Source organism: Hypomesus nipponensis, chromosome 8 (assembly GCF_054491055.1).
Source record: "Hypomesus nipponensis isolate SF chromosome 8, ASM5449105v1, whole genome shotgun sequence".
Taxonomy (NCBI): domain Eukaryota; kingdom Metazoa; phylum Chordata; class Actinopteri; order Osmeriformes; family Osmeridae; genus Hypomesus; species Hypomesus nipponensis.
In genome coordinates this window covers 4,262,501-4,288,005 of record NC_140368.1, presented here as the reverse complement: position 1 = coordinate 4,288,005, position 25,505 = coordinate 4,262,501, and the positions used below count along the sequence as shown (strand labels likewise).

The 25,505-nt window shown below is 47.3% G+C and overlaps 1 protein-coding gene across 2 annotated transcripts in view; it reads right to left on the bottom strand.

The window, feature by feature from the left end:
* Nucleotides 1-4,363: 4,363 nt before the first annotated feature.
* Nucleotides 4,364-25,505, bottom strand: part of kcnb2b (potassium voltage-gated channel subfamily B member 2b) — a 70,167-nt gene continuing 49,025 nt past the window's right edge. The window contains exons 2-3 of one of the 2 annotated variants that reach the window (XM_084703220.1): nt 5,225-6,478; nt 4,364-5,176 (exon numbers count right to left, since the gene is read on the bottom strand). In XM_084703220.1, the coding sequence (XP_084559346.1) occupies nt 4,364-5,176; nt 5,225-6,478 (2,067 nt within the window). Of the gene's footprint in view, nt 6,479-25,505 lie in introns of both variants that reach the window. The other variant, XM_084703219.1, reaches the window with a different exon arrangement.

Here is a 25,505-nt window from a genome sequence, read left to right as displayed (position 1 = left end):
TTTCCGCGCGACTACAAAAAGAACGTTAGCTTGGTTCTGCAGGGACCTCTAGTGTCTCGGAGGCAACACTGCAGCTGTATGTAAATAACGTGGTTGGTGTATAAATATTCATCAGAACCTTTAAAATATTATCCAAAGTTAGATCATTACTATAGTTATTCCCCGATCAGTTCCATAACCCCTATACAGGACCCACGTGTCACTGTGATAACATCACTATGACTAAATCTTGAAAAAACCCAAGACTATACTCTCTCTTCACTAGTCTTCCACAGTAGTCTACGTACGTTGATCTGATTTTCACAATGCATGTAGCCTCTGCGGATATTTATTTTAAACGTATTGCTTACAGAGAAAAAAAGGCTCGGTCAATTAATTGTGTGCACTGGAATGAAAATACCGTTTATTTTATCACTGCTGAATTTGTTAATTATAATAAGGGCGCCTATTGCAAGTTTGCAATTTTAAACATGACTGTCTTGAGTTGATTAATGGAACAATTATTGCCATTTGTGATTGCTGGAACTGATGAATTAGTGAAACTACATAGTTTAGTAGTAGTAGCAGTAGAGTCTTTATACATTTCACTGTTTGCAAAAAAAGGAGACACACACATCAGTTATATACACATTTATTTGTTATCCTGCATATGCTAATAGACATAATGGGGAACAATGCTCTACAGAAATGTTGACATACATGTACTATAACAAAGTGTTCTGTGGTCACATACAGCTTGGACTACGACATGCATACAAATATGCTGCTTTGTACAGAAACAGTCTGCAGCTCAAAAAGTGTCTACTGGTACTGTCCTTCAAAACTGAACAAGAGTAGAGTTTAAAACAAACAAAATCCAAAAATAAGAGGCAGAATACACAAAGACATGGTAACAAACAATGTAGCATTATGGATCATGGAGTAGCAGGGTTGGGTAGTTATGCATGGAGGAAACAGAGACCATTCTCTCATAGAAAATAAATGACACAACCTTGTTGCTGTTTACTGTATCACAAAAGATAATAAGAATGTGACACAGTATGAAACAACACAGTCCTTTTGCTGTTAGCTCACAGAGTTAATTTCAGCATCCACACACTAACATCATCCCAAAGGAACCAATCCAATCAACCCAGTTTCTTTACTTTACCTGTATAATAAAGGACTTCTATCCACTCACATGGAGAGGGGGATAAATACAAATGAGAAGAAAAAAAATAACTGTAAACTGATAGTATAAACAGGATTTTCAAAAAGACTAATGAAAATAAATAAATATATATATTTATATTCATGAACTTGTCAGCTGATTTTCACATAATGGATCACTTTACAAGAAAATAACTTCACAGAGAACTCACTCGTAAACAAATACATGTTTTAATGATACTGGAAGTCTGGGCACACTAACAGAATGACGGACAAACCATGGCTGACCCCTGGTTGAAAGTCTGCATCCACCGCCACAGTCACAAACATCCCAACATCTTTGCCCAGAAACCCACTGTACCCACCATTTACCAATGGACCAAAGTTCCTGTAAGCATGCTATGGGGATTTGAGAACCATAAGTAGTTGTAGCGTGGTCAGACTAGGCTAAATGGCTGCACTTGGAGCAAATCAGTTCAATTCATCCAATGACCAAGGATATTTCTGTTTGAGTTAAAATATGGCTTCAAATTGTGTCTTTCTGTCGATCTATCTGTTGAGCTGGCTGTCCATTTAAGCACTCAATCAACGTAAAATGCATTCAGTCTGAGCTCGAAGTCCACTAGTTTTCTGAAAGACCAAAGACACACCCACATTCTCTGTGTGTTCCTCTCCATTCCACTAGTCTGATGGGGCTGAAAATGGGGGCGGAAGATATTCAGAGGGCAAATAATGGCTGCTCCCTGTTAAACAAGACATCAGTGTGGATTTGACAACATTATCTTTAAAAAGTAGGAATTGTTTAACATTACCTGTAAAATAAAAACAAAATCTATCCAATCAGAACATCACAGAGTTATAGAAAACCTGAGAACTCAACAATATTACTGGCATCTATTACATAAAGACCTGATTTTTCCTATAAAATTAGAATTTTCTGTACAGTGCTATATGAACAAAGCCAAATGACTTGCTATCTTCTCATAAACAGCTTGTTATGAAAAGGCACGCATAATTTCCACCACCATATGGCAGGAAATTGTGGCCGTGCTTGATTTTGGTTTAGAAAAAATAGAATCATTCTCAACATAAATTCACAAAAAAAAAAAGAAAAAAAAGAACTTTGTCTGTGGCCACTGAAATCCTGTTTTAATTTGAAATAAACACATGTTAGACTTCTGCAATTTATAAAAGGCCCTTATGGTCAATTTGAATGTCTATCCCCAAAGCCAAATCAAAATTGAGGTCCATTGCCATCTGGCATTAGGGTGACTGAAAGTACACACCTGCCACAAAGTATTCAAAGCAAAATCAAATGATCTGTTTGCATCGAAATTATGGTGTCAGCAACACTGTTATTTCTTTTTATATTAAAGATACATTATCTTAAAAATACAAGTAGTTTCTGCCTGTACATTTACAAATCCCACAGACAGAAAATAAAGTGCCACAATTCTTGGCCTGCATAGTTTGCAGTATGCTGTATTGCACTTCCCACCTCTCCGAATCAATGAGAACCAACATCACCTTGTCATCCACCTTGTCCCAGTTCTGTTCTGGTATATGTGGCTTCCTCTAACCCACTACTAGTCATTTTTCACTCAGCCAACTGCCATGCCAAAGCAATATGTATATATTCCAGCAAGTAATTGGAATAAAAGGCAACAAAAAAACTGATATTTTCATTCTGTGAAAACAAAAGCGAGAAAGAAAAACTTTGGGTCAAGTTAGACTGAAATCTTGTTTTGTTCACGGTAAAACACAATAATGTACATTTCAAGACACTACAGATATATACAAAAATGTGATAAAGAAAGAGCAGGGTTGGATAAACTTGCAGGTGTATGTAATGTAACAGACGGATAGTACAGTATCTGACAGAAGATGATATGGTGCTGAAGTCACAGACAAACCTAATGAGAACAATCAAGTTGAAGTCATCTACACATTACACTTAATGTTGTTGAGCAGAGAGGATGCACTGACAGATGACAATAATATGACAAAGCATGATAATATTATTGTTTTGGTCCTCTGACAGTAAATCTGACATCTTATTATCATACTTATTTCCTGTATTAGACTATTATTGTTGCATCTGTCAAAGAGAGACCTACAGAAAGAACACCTTAAGAATAATGAGACCTACAGTAATTTAATTGATACACATCATATTTTTATAGACCTTTTCTGCTCTACTTGAAAGCTCTACAACGGATCAAGAATAGGCCAACTTATCTGTTGTGTAATTATTAAAACTACTTTAAGATATCTGAAATCAGCAAGTAAATAATGCAGACAAAAAGCAAATAAGTGGACCAGACTACATAGTTTTTATCAATCAAATATATAATATTTAATCCCCTGGTCCTAACCTCTGAATGCAATAAATTTAAGTTAGTAATTAAGTTAAGCTGAAGCTCCTGAAGTTCTTTTCATCACTGGTTATGTATTTGGCAACTACAGGTATGTACTCAGTTGTGGAATAAAGGGGGTTTAATCCTTCTATCCAAATAAAGTGTGACGGTCATTAAGTTCTCACAAGTTCTTATCAGGACAGTAAAACAAAACAAAACCAAGTATTATGCAAATCATAGACAAGAATGTTAACATTAATTGCCATAAATAATTCAGAACACAAAACATCATAGTGTTGTCATGGTACACATTGCATTTCCACAAAAGGGTAATGATATGTTTTTTATAGGTCGCTACGTTGCAACATTCTCTGAGGTCTCTGAATGCAATCTCCCTCTTCGCATTTGAAATACTTTTCTTTAGCCATCCTGTGCATTGGCATTGCCTTTGTTGTCATCGTATTTACAGTGGAGCGCTTACAGCAAACTAAGCACCATAAAATAACAATTTTTTAAATGCATGCTTTTATGTTCCCTCTGTGCATTTCTCTCTGCTATAAAAGAAAGATAAGGTCCATATTTACATTAGGATATTTAAAATGTATATATACTTTGCTAATTTCTCTTGGTTTCGCAAGAATTTCTTCTTTGAGCCCACCGTTTTCTCCCACAAAGTCTGCCATATTCTGCAACAGTGCTGCAGTCTCACGTTCAGCGAAACACAACGACACAAGAAAAAGGGACTTGTCATGCCATGCAAAAATATCTTTAACTACATTGCTGCACCCTTTCCCTTTGTTTCTCATTCTGTTTTCTTCCACACTAGGCATTCTCCCTGGGGTGGCCCCCCCCTACAGTCACATGCTGGTCTCACAGGTGGGGGAGAGCGTCCCATCGCCAGGAATCAGGTGGATCTCAGGTGTAAACATGTGGTTCTCTACTTTGTGTCCACTTTGGTTGCTGTCAGCTTTGCCCTCCGCACTGGCTCCCACCACACCCTGGGTGCAGTTTTGTGCTGACGAGGAACCAACAGCAGCACCTGCCACCTGCATCAGGCTCTTCTCCTCATGGTTCTCTGCCAACAAACTCTGGTCGAGGGGGTCATCATCTCCTGGAGGGGTGTCCACCACCAGCCTCTGAGGGGACAAGGGGCCGGTCTCCTCCTCGGGGGTGTCTGTGCTGGGGATGAGCGGTGAGGTCTCGCCCTCGGGGGTTTGGTCTTCCAGAAGGCTGGAGCTGATGTCCTGAGGTGAGGTGGTGCTGGGGGGGGTGAGGGGACCTTCCTCGGGAGTCTTGGTGAAATTGACCTTCAACCTTGTGGTGTTCATGGGATTGTTGCCCCTCATCGAGCTCCTGATGTTCTCCACAAAGCTGTCAAAGTTCCCCTCCCCGTCCTCCTGGTTCTCCTCTTCTGGGGACTGAGCCTCGGCACCTGGGTTGACGGGAACAAACTTGCACAAGTCGTCTTTCAGTATGGCGCCCTGGGTTTCTTCAGAGCTCTCATCTACCCTCGACTCCGGGAGGGTCAACTGACTCAGGTCTAGAGAGGCAGGAGCCCTGGGATGTCGGGCGCCACCGTCTCCAGGGGCTCCAGAGGTCCTGGGACCGCCCCCTTCACCGAGCTCAGCAGTGCAGCTGGCGAAGCTGTCCACGCTCGACAGGCTCCGGATCTCCGTGACAACCTTGTCTTTCGGGGCAGGCTCCGAGGAAGGCGGGACCTCCTCCATCTCCAGCTCCACTTCCTGTGTTGGCGCAGGCTCGGGCTGTTGTTGTGGGGGTTTATCCGTCGTGGTGGGGACCCGTGTGGTGCTCATGGTGCTAATGGAACTAGTGTTGAGGTTGGTGAAGGACTGAGACTTGCTCATCTGGTTGTACATCTGCTCCAGTGTCTGGGCATTGAGGTGCTGAGGGCTGCCTCTGTAGGGCAGGGGGCTGCCTCTCCGGTGTTGGGGGCTCCTGGGGAAACGCTCGGGGCTGCCAGTGGTGGTGATGGTTATGCGGTGTGGGGAGGCCATAAGGCCAGAGTCAAGGTTCCTGGTGTCCAGTGACCGGAGGCTGGTGTCGGAGGCGACGCGTTTGGGCGTGCCTCCCCAGCGGCTGGGTGTCAGGTGGTTGTCCTGAGAGCACTTGTCCTCTCCCTTCTCCACCACCACATCCATCAGCTCCATGCTGCGGGCGAAGGCGTCTTTTAGGTTCATGGAAACGATGCTGCCGTTCCTCTTGGCTCTCTCCAGGGCCTCCCGTCTCTTGATGGCCTTCTCCTGCCTCTTCTGCTCCTTGTAGAACTCGGAGAAGTTGTTGACGATGATGGGGATGGGCAGGGCGATCACCAGCACGCCGGCAATGCAGCAGAGACCGCCCACTATCTTCCCTAGGAGAGTCTGCGGATATATGTCGCCGTAACCGACCGTCGTCATGGTGATGGTGGCCCACCAGAAGGAGGCGGGGATGCTGGTGAACTTGGTGGCGTCTTCGTCCTTCTCGGCGAAGAAGACCAGGCTGGAGAAGATCATGATGCCCATGGCCAGGAAGAGGATGAGCAAGCCCAGCTCGTTGTAGCTCCTCCGGAGGGTGAAGCCCAGAGACTGTAGACCTGTGGAATGTCGGGCCAGCTTCAGAATCCTCAGAATTCTCATGATCCGGAAGATCTGTACCACCCTCCTGACGTTCTGGAACTGCAGCACGCTCTTGTTGGACTCCGTCAGGAAGATGGTGACATAGTAGGGCAGGATAGCCAGGAGGTCGATGACATTCAGAGGCCCCTTGAAGAACTTCCACTTGTTGGGGGAGGAGAGGAAGCGGAGGAGGTACTCCATGGTGAACCAGGCGATGCACACGGCCTCGACGTGGGCAAGCTGGGGATTGTCATTGGCCTGGCCGAACTCGTCAATGACCTGAAGTTCAGGTAAGGTGTTGAGCGACAGGGCGATGGTGGACAGGATTATGAACAGGATAGAGATGATGGCCAGAATCTGGAGAGAGGGAGAAATTAAACAGATATCAGTCAAAAAACAGTAAAATATCGTAAAACGTACCTTTCATATTCATGTCATGGAGACAGATTTGATAATTAGTATTCTCTCCATGATAAGCATGAAAACAAACAATATATCACATGTGCACATTTCACTTTAAGAGAAGTTTTGGGTCCATGCGCTGTCATTGGTATATTAATTGACCTCTCTGTGTCAATTTTCTGTAAAAAGCGATCAAATATTCAGATTTTTAAACAAATGCTGAAAAAGAGAGACATTTTTTTATTGATGGGGAAGATTTGGTGCCACCTATTGATTGAATATGTTATAAGTATTTCAACCACACTATTCTAAGTATCTGATGTTGTCTTAAAATAGGTTGCTCAGTTCAATGATGAGTGGATTGTTCACATTAGATTTTCTACACAGAGTTACCAAACATCTTTCCCTTGCCCTCATCAACAGTGTTCTTCTACCTCTGGTAAAGCAGGGATCAAGGTGAAGGTGACCTGTGGTTGTTAGAGGGCTATGAAGAACATTGACTCTTTTGGAGTACACTACAAACTGTTGCTACATCCAATTTGCAGTACAGCTTGTTCCTCCCAGAATAGAACTGAAGGTGTGTTATCAACTCTCTCCCCAACACCTTAGGAAAAAACCGCTTCCCCTGTAAATGTAGAGAAAAGTCACATTGGGAGCACGTCTGTCTTCCTGGGTTTTAAGAGATTCATCTCCTCATCAATGTCATGTCCTTCCATCACAGTGGTCTCAGGCAACTACAGGCCTTAGAACTTAAACAAAAAATTAAGAAAACATGTTGATGTTTATCAAAACATCCAAAACAACAACTCTCACACACACACACACTTACATACACGCACACATACCTATTACCTAGGACTGTGTGCACATATCTCTGAATGAACCATAAAAGACGGGCAAAGATTCAGGATATCCTGTGATCCCCAGGACTCACACAAACACAGATCACTGACCTAGATAGAGAACAATGTGCTGATAATCCAAACCTGGAGTGAATACACCCTCAGACGGTAAAGATAGTGTTGGAAAATACAAATGCTAAAAATCAGATGATTCAGGGATTCAGATGGCTGAGCGAATAGTGAGTCGGGCTGTTAATCAGAAGGTTGCAAGTTCGATTCCTGGCTGAGCCAAATGACGTTGTGTCCTTGGGCAAGGCACTTCACCCTACTTGCCTTGGGGGAATGTCCCTGTACTTACTGTAAGTCGCTCTGGATAAGAGCGTCTGCTAAATGACTAAATGTAAAAGGTAAAATCTTCCTGTGGGGTGAATGGGCAAACCCGTAAGCCCTGACAGGGAACTGATCTAGTTCTAGACTGACAGGGAGGAGGAGGAGGAGGAGGAGGAGGAGGAGGAGGAGGAGGAGGAGGAGGAGGAGGAGGAGGAGGGAGGAGGGAGGAGGAGGAGGGAGGAGGAGGAGGCAAAGAGGAAGAGAACAAAGATGAGTAGGATGTGAAGATGGGAACGAGAAGGGGTGGAAGGAGTAGGAATGGAAAAAGGGACAAGCAGCAGGAGAAAATGAGGAAAGGTGTAGGGTGTAATATCAACTTTAATAGACCATACCTGGCCTGCCAATCCATCTAAACCCTTGGGAAAAGCTGGATATTCATAAAATGATATTACGAGGTCAGTCAATATGCATAAGTGCGTGTGTGTGTGTCTGTGTGTGTGCTTGTGTTCTGACCTTGACACCACGGAAGAACAACCACTACCGCTTCCACCTCTCATCCGCCTCCAATTACTCCTCCTCCTCCTCCTCCCTTCATCCTCCCCCACTTCCTTCTTTCGCCAGGAGAGATGTAACTTCTTTAGTGTACAGTTGGGATTAGCTGAGTTACTGTGCACACCCTTCCTGTGCTCTTCATGCTGCCTCTGCCCACATGGATGGGGGTCAGAAGCGCCTGGCCTCAGCTCCCCAGCTCCGCGGGCCTACCTCGGCGCAGCATCTCAACAAGTACAGCACTTGTACGAGCCGAAAAACCAGAGGGAGAGCAACTCTCTCTTTTGACCTGAGTTATATATTTAGAAACAAATACATGTATGACAGTTTAATGAGGAGAAATCGCATTCCTTCCAAGTGAAGCAGAAGCAACATTCTTTAAGGGAAACAAGTGCACTACAACGAAAATTCCAGGTCCTCATCCAGGTCCTCATCCAGGTCCTCATCCAATACACTGTATCATCTCTCAGGGTGCTTATCTGTAGTGTAATTGGGCGCAGTGACTTCCAAGATAATAGGACATTGTAAGAGCTATATCCTCTCATAGGTGAAGGGAGAGGGCTAGACAATGGCTGGACAACCTCCACTAATACATCACCAAAAACCACAGGCTAATCAAAACGTTTTAGCTCAGTCATGGTTTGTGTGACCTTCTGAGTCCCCAGACTTCATTCATCTCCTTTATCCAGAAAAGACAGAGAGGTGATTGGTTCTCCTGGCAGGAAGTGTTGTTTTTAATTAGCTCTACTTAGGCTAAACCTTTTATCATCTCCCAGACACGGCTTTGTTGAGCTAGTCTGATTGGCCTAGTATGTTGCCATGGTGACCTGAGGACACATCTTGATTGCTTTCTAACCCCCAACCTTTCTGGCAAGCCTGTTTAATTCTCACCCTGGGTCATGGTCACAGAACCTGGTGACCTGCTTTCTTGTTCCGGTTGAGAAAAGGTTTTGCAAAGAATCAGTTCCAAATCAGGTGAGGTGATAATCATTTTATAATTTTTTAAAATTTCCATAAGGATATTAAAGTGTTTGCTTAAAAAACCTGCTCCAGAAGCTGATTGCAACATATGGCTTTACCTATTAAAATAAGAAGGAAACATTTTGAAGTTGTACTGAAGCAGAAACAAGTAGACCTGTGGAATATGCTCAAAAAGCTCACAAACACAAACACACAATCTTTCCAAGGACCCTCATGTGTCATTGCTGGCAACTGGCACCTCTTTTCGCCACTGAGCCTTCCTGAGGTGTCTGGAACTGACCTTCTGTAATTGAGTGGGAGTAGTTAAGAAAATCAATTACTCAGGTCGAGTCTTCGTCGGCCCTCATTTGCATGGGTTGCAGAGAGCAGGGCAGCGGGTAGCTGTGACTGCACGCAACATCATGCCTGCATGTTCTGGGGGAGAGCATGACCCCCACTGCCTGACCTGGAAGTGACCTAGCAGACGTCACGGCAACCACTGTCCGCATAGGAATTAACACAGACTGAACCTTGCTACTCAGAACCAAGGGTAATATACCTAGGGATGAGGTATGAAGATTATCCCTGCTATGGTTAGAATATCCACTGATGTTTCATATAGTTCAGGATCATGGTATGACTCATTGAGTGCTGACATGAGAAAAATACTAATATGTTTGTCAATATTTTGTCAGACTTTGTCCAGACCTTTACGTTTAAAGTGTCTGGGAGTTAACACTGTATATGTGCTGGACATGTGCTTACATCAGCTCATGTGCTTACGCCAAATGAGCTACTCTTTCTTAATCTGGGGTGAGGGTTGATTGCAGTGTAATCTTTTACTTTTAATCTTTCTCTGTCACCTTCCACCTATCTCTCTGTCCCCATCTCCATCTCTCTTCCTCTCTCTTATGCTTTCTATCTGTCCCACGTTTCTCATTCCTCCATATCTCTCTCTCTCTCTCTCTCTCTCTCTCTCTCTCTCTCTCTCTCTCTCTCTCTCTCTCTCTCTCTCTCTCTCTCTCTCCTCCTCTCTAGGGGATTTGTCCTGAGGAAACCAGGCTCAGGACGTTAGAGGAGTCTGATTGGCTTAGACAGCGAGGTAATGACTTGTTAACAGTGGTTGAGGTGATTGGTTACATGCTCCAGAAGAGCTGAGCCAGACTGACTCACTGAACTTCCATTCCTGCTGACTCAGCAACTAACACAGTTCACATGGAACAATCGTTTGTGCTTTCGTTTCTCTAATTATTTGCACTGATCTGGGCACTGATCGGAAGCCTTGCGTCCATTGTTGTGTAACACAATAATAGAGTTTATGTCACACTAAATGTCTTGGGTAATGTCTAAAAAATACCTCCGACAAAAGCCTGGAATGCAGGCGGATGGTTGGCATATGCAAGTCAGTTGAAGCCATTTCCCGCTGTCACCTTCCTCTGGACTCGTGGGAGGTCCTCAGGGAGGCCACAGCAGGAGGTGTCACATGACCCAGCATCTCTAGCAGGAAGGGGTCAGTGCTGCGGTGCTGCCACTTGTCATCTCCACGCCAGTGACCCAAAACATGCAATAATCACCCTGCTGCTCCCCCCCCCCCCCCCCACCTCTCCTCACAAATAAGGGACTCTAACTCCCCCTAACTGCCCTGTCAAACGCTGACAGGTCCTGTGGCCACTAACGGTTATGGCCTGCAGCACAGATCAGCACCCCCCCGCCCCCTCCACCCCTGGCCCCCTCCATCACCCCGTCCCTTCATCTGTCCCCCCGGCGGGAGCGAGAAGAGGAACGACCCCCAACACCCCACCAGCAGCCGTCTGTCTGCCGGGAGGAAGCCATCGATTGTGTACACATCACTTTGGAGAGACTGACCTCCGGCTGGCCGTGGGTAGCCCCCCCTATCGATCCCTGTCTCCGAGGCCCGGCCTGAGCCGCGACACACACCAGGACCTGGAGCGTCCGCTCCTACGCCCACTGTGCCATCAATTCGCTCTGGACAAATGGAGCCATTCCTTAGGTATGATAATCTCCTGCTGCCGAATCAATCGTAGTGATTATGCAAATGTGGACTGGTCTTCATCCTGGTGTGGTGTACAGTGTGATGTGTAGTTACCTTCCAGAGAGACCGATGGTATGGGAGATGTCTCAGTAGACTGGTCTCCACAGGAGTCCCACTCTCCGATGGGTGGACCAGACCTAGAACTATGGCCTTTATTATCAACGATATGGAAATGTGTTTTCCTCTGGTCCTCCATCACACTTATATAGCTGGTCTCATCACAAGCACACTAACTACAGCACTGTTTATGGAACACTGTACCAGACAATACACTCTCATATCCTCGCTAAGCACCATCCACTTGTACACGTTATAATTTTAGATCTGTTGACCACTGATTGGGCAGAGTTTGTAGACAGGGGACATGTATACACCATGCAAGCTTTCCACCACTCTCCACCTGACCCAGCCACAAAGAGGCAGCACAGACACTGCTCAGGAGTGGCCTGACCAGAGACTGACAGTCAGGTAGGAGAATATGTTCGTCCAACAGGTCCTTTACTGTGATGTGGAGGTTTGGGAAAAAGCCAGAGTCATGAAAGTTTTGGAACCTAAATTAAATGATAATCAATATATGGGTGATTTGGCTACTCTGAAGCAGTAGTTGTGTAGTGGAGGCAGTGTAGTTGTGGAGGCAGTCTGGGTCAGGGGTTGAGGAGACGTGGAGGTGGGGGAGGATGGTGCTTTTCTCTCTTCTTACAGCCTATCATTGAGTTTCTGAGCCACTGGACTAATTGGATTGTTCAGGGAAACCAAATCAGTTCCTCTGTGAGGCTTTCAGTCTCAAGACTTTGCTTTAGTCTGCAGCACATCTCTCTGAACACACGCCTCTGGGGTGAGGTATAACTGCCTCAACACTCTCCTCTAATCTGAGGCAGAACTGCCTCAACACTCGCCTCTGGCCTGAGGCAGAACTGCCTCAACACTCCTCTACAGTGAAGCAGAACAGAGCAACAACATCTCTTCAGGATTATACAATGGACACAAAAACTAGACCAAACCAGACTCAACTGAAGACTATTGTATGTTATGCAATGTTATGCTGCAGTTGTATCTGATGTACAAGCTCTCTGCATGACATGATTTTACAGTGGTATGGGGATGAGAAACTAACTAAACACCATCCAAGTAATAACTATTCCCACACCTCTGTTGCAATTATGAATAACCTTTCTCCAAACAAACCATATTTAATATAGACACCCTAAGAAACGGATGGCATTTATTTAGATGTCAGCCCAGAAGACGAAGCTAAACGTGGGATTAAGAGGATCAACAGCGGGTCGAGGCTGTGTGGGAGGGCTTAGGACGTTCTGTGGACAGTATGGGAGGAAACAGCCCAGTAGACTCATTAGACTACAGCACTAAAACACACACACACACCGAACGATTACCATCTTGACAATAAGCTCCAATTAAGTTTTATGCAAAGCATATTTACATCCTCAAGTTCATCTATAATCTCATTGTCACCAGGTGTATTTCATCTATCATTTCTTTGATCCCAGGCGTATTTCATCTATCATTTTTTTGATCCCAGGTGTATTTTAAGCATGCTGGGGCTCTAGTGTGACACACAGGAAACAGGTCTGGATTGCTCTTGAGCTCACCCTACTGTATCCATGCAACAGCACTCCAGAAAGTTCCGGCACTGGTGTGTATGTGTGTGTTTTGTCTATGTGTGTGTGTGCTGAAGGTGTGAGGAGCAGTTAACCAGTGCCCCTGATGCAGCAGTGTGGGCAGACTGCTTATGAAAGGAACCTTAATGAATAACAAATCCACACCCACTCTCAGGCCACCTCACCCTCTGCCTTGAGCCAGGAATACTCATCTCTATATTTCATGAGAGAAAGAGATGGACTGAGACAGAGGAGTGGTGAGAGACAGAAACAGCGACACAAAGAGAGACGGAGAAGGAGAATATTATTTTAGTTTCCCCCTAATACCATAGGCCTGTCTCTACCATTAAACACGTTCAAATAATTCACTTACCATTCAGGGATCACAACCACATGATCAAGAGACAGTATTTGGATAATGTTGTTTCACATCCTGCCAGCTGTACCAGGACTGAACATTTTGATCGAGGGACAGCCTTGGCTGAGATCTGTGCATGGTGTGCTTCCAACTATCTTTATTAATCCACAGAAGACAAAGTAATAACCTCAAACCATGAATGAGTGACTGACAAGGCTTTTTACATGTTTGAATCTGAGGGGTGTGACTACTCAGTCTATTTCCAGCCAGATCTATACTCGGAAGGGATCTGTATGTTATTTTCTTTGTGCTGTGCTCTAAGAGAAAGGACCCAAAGTGGGCTGGTATGAAATATTCATTTATTTGACACACGTTCATTACTTCACTGTGGAACCAGTGGCACGAAAACACCAGCGCTGAATTGGCAACCCGGTGGTGTGTGGCACAGCGGGGCAGACTATTACCGTCACCAATGGAAGGTTCCGGGTCAATGAAGCGGCATGCTGCTTCTATGCTGGTGGGAAAAGGCCACATAAAGGATATGATGTAGGGCTCAGGAATGAGACATGACCCAAAAATGTCCTCAAATGCTCCAAACCCCATATCTTCTCGTACTCAACTGCTGCATTCTGGGAAGGGGTTGCCTATGGAGACGGCTGAGTTGAACAAACACCTTTTCCTTGCAGAGGAAGCTGGTGATGTCACAAACAGCTCTCACTTAAGAGCTACTTCCTGTATGAAGGAGCTGCCCTACGCACTGAGGAGTCACACCGACAAGCAAAATATACCCTGGAATCATCGAAGCTTCATGTAATGACTTCACTTTTTAAAGCCATTTCATCCATCCTCCCTCCCACAGCTTCCAATCAGGTATGTTGATGAGTTTATTTATGGGTGCTGGGTGGAGCCTGAAGTGATCTGTTTTACGTAATAAAACCCCAAGGCTAGCTCCATCCTATCCAGTGACATCCTGTTATTTCCGTTGCCGACATAATATCAAATTCCGGGTGCACTCTAACATACATAGCACATTGAGGTTGAAACATATCAATTTATTCTGCACTCTTGGACATCATGGTGTCTTTTTGATAACATCCAACTTGCCAAGTCAGCTGTTTCTGGAGTGTTTGAGTGGGAATTGTGTGAGTGGGGGTGCTGAATGTCACTGCAAGGGACTGTCACACTGCTCTTCATCCTAAGGCATGAGTAGACTGCAGAACCACATCAAATGACATGATTAGTCTAAATGGGAATCATCTTCCTCTCCTCCTCGCCCTTCAATCTCCCCTCCTGTCTCTTTCTCCCCTCCCTCCCCTTTGTCTGTCACTCTCTCTCCCCTTTCTCTGTCACTCTCTCCCCGACGTCGACAACAAAGATATCTGTGTGAGGCCAAAAACAGTGACAGTGAGAAAGAGAGAGAGAGAGTGGCAGAGAAAGAGAGGTGTTTATACAAGAACTGATTAAACCATGTCCTTCCACTGTGTCCTTTCACTGCCAGCAGATTGTGTGTGCACGTGTGTGTAGCGCACGTGTGTGTGTCTGTGAACACGAGTCCCCAGAGAAGCACTCTACGGCCCCCGTTGAGATACAACATCATTAACCTCTGCCTCGAACAAGGCCTGCCTGAGGAAGACAGCAGTATGGGATGTATGCATACCCTCTGCAAGGTCCAGCATGAAATACATGGACGCATCCTCCTGTTGAACACGAGAACACGCATTCTGCAGTCGCCACAGCAGCCACACCACGTGTCTGGATCTGAAACCCATCTGAGAGACTCAAACCACCATGGTCTCTATTCTACTGAAGAACAGAGATCGTACATGATCCCTGCTGAAGCACGATAATGGTCTCAGATGTGTTTTGTGTGAGTAAGAGATAGAGAAACACATGGAGAGAAAGAGAGAGAGAGAGTGGGAGAAAAAATAAAGCGAAAGATAGAGAGTGGGAGAAAAATAAAGCGAAAGATAGAGAGAGAGAGAGTGGGAGAAAAACAAAAGCGAAAGATAGAAAGCCAGATTGCCAGAATGAAAAGGGAGAAACAATTGACATAAAGAGAGAAAGAAAGCTAGAAACATTAAGTCATTTAGCAGACGCTCTTATCCAGAGTGACTTGCAGTAAGGTACAGTAAGTAAGTACAAAAGAAATGGAAGGCAGGGGCAGGAGGGGGGAGCGGGGGGTCGTCCCAGAGTGTGTGTAGGCTTAAGATAGGCCAAAGCAGACCAGGTTAAGGGTGATCCCAGTGAAGTTGTGTCAGCCCGGGTGCCTTACAGCTCTAATCTCCCTGCCTCACCAGAAGCAGCGCCTCCTCAAGCCCAACACTGGAGAAGGGGAAGGAACACAAAAACAAACAAAGTACCGGAGCATTGTACACCTTAATATTCATGAGGCGCCAGTGCTGCAAATAACCTTCCGCTGGGCCTCAGTGCCACGCTGACAAGGCTGGCTCCGCAACACTGCTCACCGCCAACATCACGAAAGAAGAATCTTGTACAGGCTCCAAACTTCCTTTTACCACCGAGTGTGTGGACACGATCATGTATCTATGTCGTGAGGGGGGGGGGGGGATCAGGTATGGGTCTGAAATGTTTTGTTCAGTTTTGGTATCCCTCCCTCACTCTTCAGGAGGAGATAAGGACAGGATTAGTGAGGACCGCCGAAGCGGGCAGGATGGGGCCTCTCGACACACGCCCACACTTGCGCTCTTGTACACACTGTGCGTTTTGTACAACCAAACGTACACGCACACACATACACACACGCACACACATACACACACACACGCACGCACAGCTGCACTCAGCAGGGGGCTTCCGATCGGCACACCTTCCTCAGATGAAAAAGAGAATTCCCTCTCCACACTCTCTCTTCCTCTCACCCCCTTCTCTATCTGTTATGCTCAATGACTAAGCGTCACCTTGCTCTCTGAGTCAAATTCTGTAACCATGGAGATGTCTCAAGGCACAGACGAGCCTAATACAAGCAGAACAGAATAGAGCCGTGAATTACATTATATTACCGTTGCTTTTCAATTATGAAAAGAGTACAGAGAGAAAGGGAGGGAGATTACAAAGACAGAGGGAGAGAGGGAGATAGAGAGACACAGGGAGGGAGAGAGAGTACAGAGGGAGAGGGAGAGAGAGATAAAATGCAGATGCAGAGGGAGAGAGAGAGAGAGAGAGTACAGAGAGAAAGGGAGGGAGATTACAAAGACAGAGGGAGAGAGGGAAATAGAGAGACACACGGAGGGAGAGAGAGTACAGAGGGAGAAGGAGAGAGAGATAGAGTACAGATGCAGAGGGAGAGAGAGAGAGTACAGAGAGAGGAGCAGGGAGAGACAAAGCTTTCTCTGGGCTCACGGGAAGGGGAGCAGGAGAGGACACACAGTCTGCCTCAGTAAAGTTGGGGTGTCTTTTACGACAGGATCCTAATATACTGTTGTGAGCTGGAGCACATTCTGCAAAACACAAAGAGAGAGAAAGAGAGGGTGGGAGAGAAATGTAGAAAGAGGGCGAGAGAGAAAGAGAGAGCGAGAGTACAAAAAGAGAAAGATAGAGAGAAAGAGACAGAAAGACAGGGAGGATAGTTTCACAGGGGTGCAGGGCTGTCCACAAGAGGCTGCTCCACAGTCCCTTTAAATCCTAATCTTAATTTGTGTGTGTGTGTGTGTGTGTGTGTGTGCGCGTGTGTGCGCTGCATTCGTACGCGTTTCACTGCAATCTCACATCCAGGCCGATGGCTCGTGCTGCGCGACGAAAGTCTCACAGAGACCCGAATCGTCTGACGCGGCTCCTCCCATATTTGGTATGGCAGAGCGCATCCCTCCAGCCACAGAAGGCCAGCTCAGGTGCAGGCCTATTCACCACTGTCAATCTCAATCCCTGCTCACGCACACTGCCACTCAAGCTATCTGCTCGCTGTGCACATAGATAGTTGGATTGTTAGCTGATAGATTGTTTTTCAACTTCAGTCAAGGACAAAGAAACACTTACCAAGCCTGTGTGGGTCCGAGAGACACCTGACACGTAGCTGCACTGTGGCTGTTGAAACAGTCTCCTGAGCAAGCAAGGAGACTGAGATGGAGAGAGATAGGAGATCTGTTTACAAGCAACACTCACTTAATGAGACTCCCTCCAATCAGGAATGAATCGCTCATGAATATATTTATGAGCGAGTGCAAGCATGAGCTGAAAAATAGTAAACACCAGTTACTGAGAGAGGGCAACGAAAAGAAAGGAAAAGGAAAAGCTCTTAAATCGTAGCGCATCTCTGTCTGTTAAAAATGGCTTGTTTAATATTCCACTGCAGTTCTGTTTAGAGACAACCCCGACTTCACACTGAAGATGAAGCAAGTCAGACTGGAGACAAACAGACCCTTCTCCCCCCGATGTGGGTTCAAACCAGCCGTCTCGCCCAGGCTGACCCCCTGGGGTGCGCGGCTGCACACCACGCCAACCCAAGGACGTTACCGGGTCTGGTCGAGTGTTCACCTTGCACAGGAACACCATATACATGCAATGGAGTCCAGTTCATTACATTACAATTTGAAACAGCTAAAAGGGACGTTCAATAATGACTCAACATGACATGCTCCACAATGACACACACGATAACAAACCGCCGACAGTAATGTGACTGATCAAACACTGAAAGAAACGGTTGCGTAAACGACCATGCAATTGAGTAAAGTGCTGTTTTCCTGGCAGTGTCTGGGTGAAGCGACCAGAGTGGTGTGGGTGAGGGGGGGTTAGTGCCCCGATAAGAGGAAAGCAGTAACGGGCGCACGCTCTCTGCCTTTGTCCCGACGCAAATTAGACCGATGATCTCCGGATGGGAGATCGCTAGGAGACGGTTGCCACGGCGTTGGTGTGGTGGTGCATGGCGTGGCTGGGGGGCAGAAGGGAGCGAGGAGGAGGTATTGATAGGTTGGCTGTCCTTGAGAAAGCCCCGATAGGGTTGCCATCACTCTTCACGGGAGATTTCCGTTAATTAATCCAAATTAGAAAGAATATAAACATCCACTCAGGGGGAGCAGGCACACACACACACACACATACACACACACAGAGACGCTAAGATTGGTTTACATCATGTGCTGTGCGTACATATTTTGTGTGTGTGGTTGAAGTTTGAGTGTTTGAGTGTGCAACTGTAGGACGCCCTCCCTGAAACGTAGTTAGTGCAGGTGCTGTAGGCAGGTACTCCTGCTGCTGTGTGTGTGTGAACAGCAACTTTCCACTTCCACAGATTTAAATGACACAGTTTCCATTGGGTGATAGAGTGGAAAGCTGGATGCAGAACTATCAGATTATTCGACCATTCTTCCAGCAGGGGAGAGAATGAGAAACCGCTTATAACTTCTGTCTATCCCTACTAAAGATAGACTGCAAATCCTATTACAATTATCCTGAATTACCCTCAGACAGAAAGGACAGTATGAATGCCTTTACAGGTTCACCCGACCACAAGAGCGGGAGCCAAACACAACAGGTGTCCCAGTTGGGGTGTATTTAAATGTGTGTGTAGATGTTTTCAAAGACAATTACACCACACACATAGCTGCACCTATACGAGTATTACAATCTCAGTGAAGCATTTACTGCAAATGCAGAAAATCCACCAATCGAAGGAATTTCGATAGGATATGAGGATTGGCTATGTGCCAGACAGGCCAGTCTCCCTCCTGCCAGTTCTTTAACCTTAAGCAGATCATGGATAGCACACCTGAGAAAAGACAGGGAAACACACACACACACACCCTCCATGGCAGCCTCCCAAACACCCACAACCGTGGCTAGCTGTAGATACTCTACTGTGCGTTTCAGTCACTAATATGGTACCAATGGTCGACCTGATTTGACGTCTGCTCATGCACCTTTAAAAGGCTGTATAGAGACTCAACAGTCCCTCTAAAACACCGCACCAACAGGCAGGAAGCAAGACTTTGAGCTCTGTACGTGTTTACGACATGTGGGGTGAACGATACTCCAGACAGTCTTAAAAGGAGGCTAACAGAGATTCATCAACATTATTACACCCAGAAGTGTAACTATTGCTAGTTGTGCAGGACTGCTGCATTTTTCAAGATCTAATAATGGATTGTAATAAAGAACACTTGCAATCTATAGGTGAGATTTCAGAAAGAAAAGATTTAGGAAAGAGGGCGGAACAAGGGATGGAGGGAAACAGGCAGATGAATAAAAGTGTGTGTGCGTGGGTCCTGCGTGCATCCTAAACCATCTTCTGGCCCATGATGCTGTGTGACTGACGTTTTGTCCCTGTGAGAGGCGATTCCCACTTCCTCCCCTGACATCAGCGCAGGCCAAGGGTGAACATGAGCCAACAACGTCTAAACCAAACTAGTATCCCATCCACTTTGAGTGTGCCAGGTGATGGGGGTTAGATTTAGCAGGGGGGGGATTTAAAAGTCAAAGGTGAGAAGAATGTTCCAGAACAGGTCAGGTAATCCAATTGTATCTGCCTTTGGCATACACTTATTTCCACTGCTCTTAGAGCCTGATTCAGATGCGGGGAGAAGTGGGGGGTCAGGAGGAGCGCTCCCCCAGGTTCCCCAGGTTCCCCAGGTCCCCCAGGTTCCCCAGGTTCCCCAGACACCATCTCACTCTCGTCCATATTGGCCACAAAGAACGGGGCTGACTTTTCTGTCCCTTGAAAGCAAAGTTCAGTGTTGTTCCTTTGAGTTATGTAAGCCAAGCTCCAGGCAGTTCAGTCCCTCTCTGAACCCGTCCTGCTAGTGATGCGCAAGCCACTAACACCTCACCAAGTGATTCCTCACTGAGCAAACAAATAGCTCTCTCTCTCTCTCTCTCTCTCTCTCTCTCTCTGTCTATCTCTGTCTCTCTCTCTCTCTTTCTCTCTCTCTCTCTCTCTCTCTCTCTCTCTCTGTGTTTCTCTCTCTCTTTCTCTCTCTTGGTCTTCCTGCATCAGCTAACATTTAACATGGTTCACATGCTGCGGGCAAGTCTGTTAACACGTGCGAGTACACACACACACACAAACACACACACACACACAAACAGATGCAGTTCTGTTCACAAGGTTTCAGTACTTAGTTATTCTGTTCAGGTTAAGAAGTCGAAGCATTATACAAACAATCCAAATACAACAAAACACAAGAAACATTATTTTAACCAAGAATTCCAACCAAATCCCAGACACATCTTGCCAATTCAGAAGAAACTTTGTGAAAGTGAGAGAACAAATATCTGGGACAAGGAGTGTGTGTGTTTGTGTGTGTGCGTGTGTATTTGACACCAAGTACCATGTGGTAACTCTCCCAAGCTTTTAGCACTAGCGCCCATTAGCCCGCAGTTCTAAGGAACAGCATTAGCAAGGTCTTCCTTCAGATGACCTCAACACCCACTCCTCCTTCCTCCCCAGCTACAAGTACTCCAGTCGCAGCGACGGTACAGGACACAGCCACAAGACCCTCTTAGAAAAACCCCACAATCAATGTCAGCAATCAATTTATATTTCATTAGCCTCAGCCAGGCTGCTGTGCAGTGAAAGACCCTTCTGAAAATCCCATTTTGAATGACTGAATGAATGTGGATTACATGAAGGGGAAATGACTGGAAAGAGTAGGCTCTGGGTTACCATGGAAGAGCTAAACCACCAGTACATTATGGGGGTTATTTGACTGAGGCCTTATCTTTCAATCTGCCCTCCACTTCTTTCTCTAATTCAAGACTTCTATCCATCCCCCATGTGTGTTTGTGTGTGTGTGATGGAGCCAAGCCTTAACTGTGAGGAACTTTGTGTGTCTGAGTGTTGAGTAAGCAGTCAGTGTCACACTGTGAGACAGGGATAAACCCTTGGAGTGTTTGTGTGTCTGGCTGGGCATTTGTGTGTGTGATTGTGTGTGTTTGTGTGTGTGATTGCGTGTATGTGTGTGATTGTGTGTCTCACGCTGCGTCTCAGTTATTCAGGCACCCGTGAGAGGTCACGTACTCCTGGTTGTCCCATGTCCCTGAGTGATGATGTCATGGCCTGTGCTGGTGTGTGTGTGTGTCTGTGTGCGGGCAGGGTGGGGGCGGGGGAAGACAACATGCCTCTCCACTCCAAGCGATGAGGATAAATCAGGCTTGGGGACACAGGGTCATGTGTCAGTGTAACCAGGGGTTCTACAACAGTTAGACATGAACAACAGCGGCTTTACCCTTGGCACCAACATTAGATTCCATTACCCCTCACCCCTACAACTCCCCTAAACATATCTCCTGATGTGACCAATAACCCCACCCCTTCTCCTCCTCTTCCCCCCTCCACCTCTCCCCCTCTCTTCTCTCCCCCATCTTGCCCTCTCCCTCTCTCCCCTCCACCTCTCCCCCTCTCTTCTCTCCCCCATCTTGCCCTCTCCCTCTCTCCCCTCCACCTCTCCCCCTCTCTTCTCTCCCCCATCTTGCCCTCTCCCTCTCTCCCCTCCACCTCTCCCCCTCTCTTCTCTCCCCCATCTTGCCCTCTCCCTCTCTCCCCTCCACCTCTCCCCCTCTATTCTCTCCCCCATCTTGCCCTCTCCCTCTCTCCCCCCTCCACCTCTCCCCCTCTCTTCTCTCCCCCATCTTGCCCTCTCCCTCTCTTCCCTCCGCCTCTCTCCCATCTCCCTCCTACTACATGCCTTCCTGATGACGGGGGACGGGGGGGGTGCTTTGGGAGACGAGGCACACACGGTCAGACACACACGTGTGCGCACACACACACACACACACACAAAAATATAACCACGCGCGGGCACACACATCAAGTACCAGGAATGAGGACCCACCTTAACTTGGAGCTGGTATTCTTAATTAAGTACATTCCTTCTTTTGTATTGATTCAGAGCTTCACTTGCCCTTAGGGCTCTAGCCATTGATTGTAAGAGACAAAATACCAATTAAAATGTAGTATATGACAATGATGAGGAAAGGTTTCATGTTGGTGGATAATCAATTACTCAATTATTTCATCTGAGAAAGCCAACGCTGCTTTCTCATTCTTTCTCCTTCTTTCTTTCCGAGGAAAGGAATGGCTGCTCTGTCCTCTCTCTCTCTCTCTCTCTCTCTCTCTCTCTCTCTCTCTCTCTCTCTCTCTCTCTCTCTCTCTCTCTCTCTCTCTCTTCTCTCTCTCTCTCTCTCTCTCTCTCTCTCTCTCTCCCCTTATCACTTTCTCTCTCTACTCCCTGATGTTATCCCCAGTGTACCATTACTGTATTCTTAATGGACGTACAACAATGTAATATGGATGCCACTGCAGCAGGCAGCCCCTCTGCAGACTAGAGGACTAGAGGGACTGTGTGTTTGCTTCATAGCTGCTCCACTTCTTGCTCTGCTTCAGGGTTGCTGGCTGGGCTGGGAGTGGACTGTGGGAGTGGACTGGAGGAGTGGACTGGAGGAGTGGACTGGAGGAGTGGACTGGAGGAGTGGACTGTGGGAGTGGACTGGAGGAGTGGACTGGAGGAGTGGACTGTGGGAGTGGACTGGAGGAGTGGACTGGAGGAGTGGACTGGAGGAGTGGACTGTGGGAGTGGACTGGAGGAGTGGACTGTGGGAGTGGACTGTGGGAGTGGACTGGAGGAGTGGACTGGAGGAGTGGACTGGAGGAGTGGACTGGAGGAGTGGACTGTGGGAGTGGACTGTGGGAGTGGACTGGAGGAGTGGACTGGAGGAGTGGACTGGAGGAGTGGACTGGAGGAGTGGACTGAGGGAGTGGACTGTGGGAGTGGACTGTGGGAGTGGACTGGAGGAGTGGACTGGAGGAGTGGACTGGAGGAGTGGACTGGAGGAGTGGACTGTGGGAGTGGACTGAAGGAGTGGACTGTGGGAGTGGACTGGAGGAGTGGACTGTGGGAGTGGACTGGAGGAGTGGACTGGAGGAGTGGACTGTGGGAGTGGACTGGAGGAGTGGACTGGAGGAGTGGACTGGAGGAGTGGACTGTGGGAGTGGACTGGAGGAGTGGACTGGAGGAGTGGACTGTGGGAGTGGACTGGAGGAGTGGACTGGAGGAGTGGACTGGAGGAGTGGACTGTGGGAGTGGACTGGAGGAGTGGACTGGAGGAGTGGACTGGAGGAGTGGACTGTGGGAGTGGACTGGAGGAGTGGACTGGAGGAGTGGACTGGAGGAGTGGACTGTGGGAGTGGACTGGAGGAGTGGACTGGAGGAGTGGACTGGAGGAGTGGACTGTGGGAGTGGACTGGAGGAGTGGACTGTGGGAGTGGACTGTGGGAGTGGACTGGAGGAGTGGACTGGAGGAGTGGACTGTGGGAGTGGACTGAAGGAGTGGACTGTGGGAGTGGACTGAAGGAGTGGACTGTGGGAGTGGACTGTGGGAGTGGACTGTGGGAGTGGACTGGAGGAGTGGACTGGAGGAGTGGACTGAAGGAGTGGACTGGAGGAGTGGACTGTGGGAGTGGACTGGAGGAGTGGACTGGAGGAGTGGACTGGAGGAGTGGACTGTGGGAGTGGACTGTGGGAGTGGACTGTGGGAGTGGACTGTGGGAGTGGACTGGAGGAGTGGACTGGAGGAGTGGACTGGAGGAGTGGACTGTGGGAGTGGACTGGGGGAGTGGACTGTGGGAGTGGACTGGAGGAGTGGACTGGAGGAGTGGACTGGAGGAGTGGACTGTGGGAGTGGACTGGGGGAGTGGACTGTGGGAGTGGACTGGAGGAGTGGACTGTGGGAGTGGACTGGAGGAGTGGACTGGAGGAGTGGACTGGAGGAGTGGACTGGAGGAGTGGACTGGAGGAGTGGACTGTGGGATACACATTCATTGACAGACACACCAGCTTTCATACAGACCCCTTGAAGCTGTTCACATACTAACAGACCTAACACATACTTGTCATCTGTCAACAGGAGCTCGAGTGGAAGTGTGTGTTTGTGTGCATGCTAAGTTGCATGCATGTGTTTGCGACACAATGAGAGATTGAACACCATCTCAGTGTCATCCCATGGGAAACACGCACTTTTAGGAGAGAGAGAGAGATAGCAACAGATAAAGAGAGAAAGAGAGAGATAGATAGAGAGACATTGATATTTAAGGAGAGAGAGAAAGACTGTGATCATGTGGAGGAATCTCTCCCGGTGAGGACATTATTATAAATAACTCACTCCCACCTCCACTGACACCACCCTTAATTAAACACACACACACACACGTAAGTGTCATCAACACCATCTTGTCTTTCAAAGCCAAGAGATGACGTAAGTGGGTCTGTGGCTCTGGTGGTGTACGGTGTGTCTGATAACAACACATGCTGCCTATCTGTGTTTTAGAATCCAATCATGCATCACGAAAATCACTCTCCACTCCCAGGAAGAACCTCATCAACGATCAACAGTCTCTGATTTCAACAACAAACAAAATGGTTTTGGAGAAAGGGAGACGGGCCCGGTGTAGATCAGATTAATGAGATCTGGAGAGAGAGGATTTATATGTGTGTGTGTGTGTGTGTGTGCACGTGTGTGTGTGCGCACGTGTGTGTGTGTGCACATTCTTGTGGCTGGCTGAGTCATTAGGTCCGCGGTGTCACTAGGAGACACCTATACACATTCCTCATCAACAGGAGCCTGCAAGCAAATCCATTACCCAGCTGTCCGCCCGTCACATGGGAGTCACATGGGCCAGCCCCTGGCGTGCACGAGGAGAGACCCCTCACCAGAAAGATCAGTCAGCCGGGTTGTCCTGCTGCTGTTGCTGCCACTCAGCAGATCCAGTGCTGCCTTAAAACCAGTCATGCATGCACACATGCGCCCATCCCCACACACTGTATATATGAGTACAGTACACATCCATCACTGCAGGGTGGAACGGCCTTTCCAGTGAAGAGCAGGAGCAAGGGGTGAAGGAGGAGGAGGTGAGGAAGGAGGAGGAGGAAAAGGAGGAAGAAGGGGGAGGACAGATGGAGACAAAGATGTATCACCCCCCTCCGGTGATGCATGCAATAATCATCCAGAGAAGCTCCTCTTAGCTCCTCTTCCGCTCAAGAATGAGGACGACCTCCCTCACTCCCTCCCTCTCCTCCATCTCGCTGTTCCCCCACTAACTCCCTCTTTCCCTCGGAAGCACCACCTCTCGTCAGGCGGCTCTGTAGGGCGGCCATTGTCTTCCCCGGCAATCGCTCACGCTCCGACAGGTTCGTTGATGGGGAGATTGCTGCCTTTCATATGTCCTGACACTGCTTCCCAGGAAGCTGTAATTAGTGTCAAGAGCAAATTTGTTGTCGCTAACGAGGCTGCAAGCTGCACCGCTAGCTAGGGCTACGCGGAG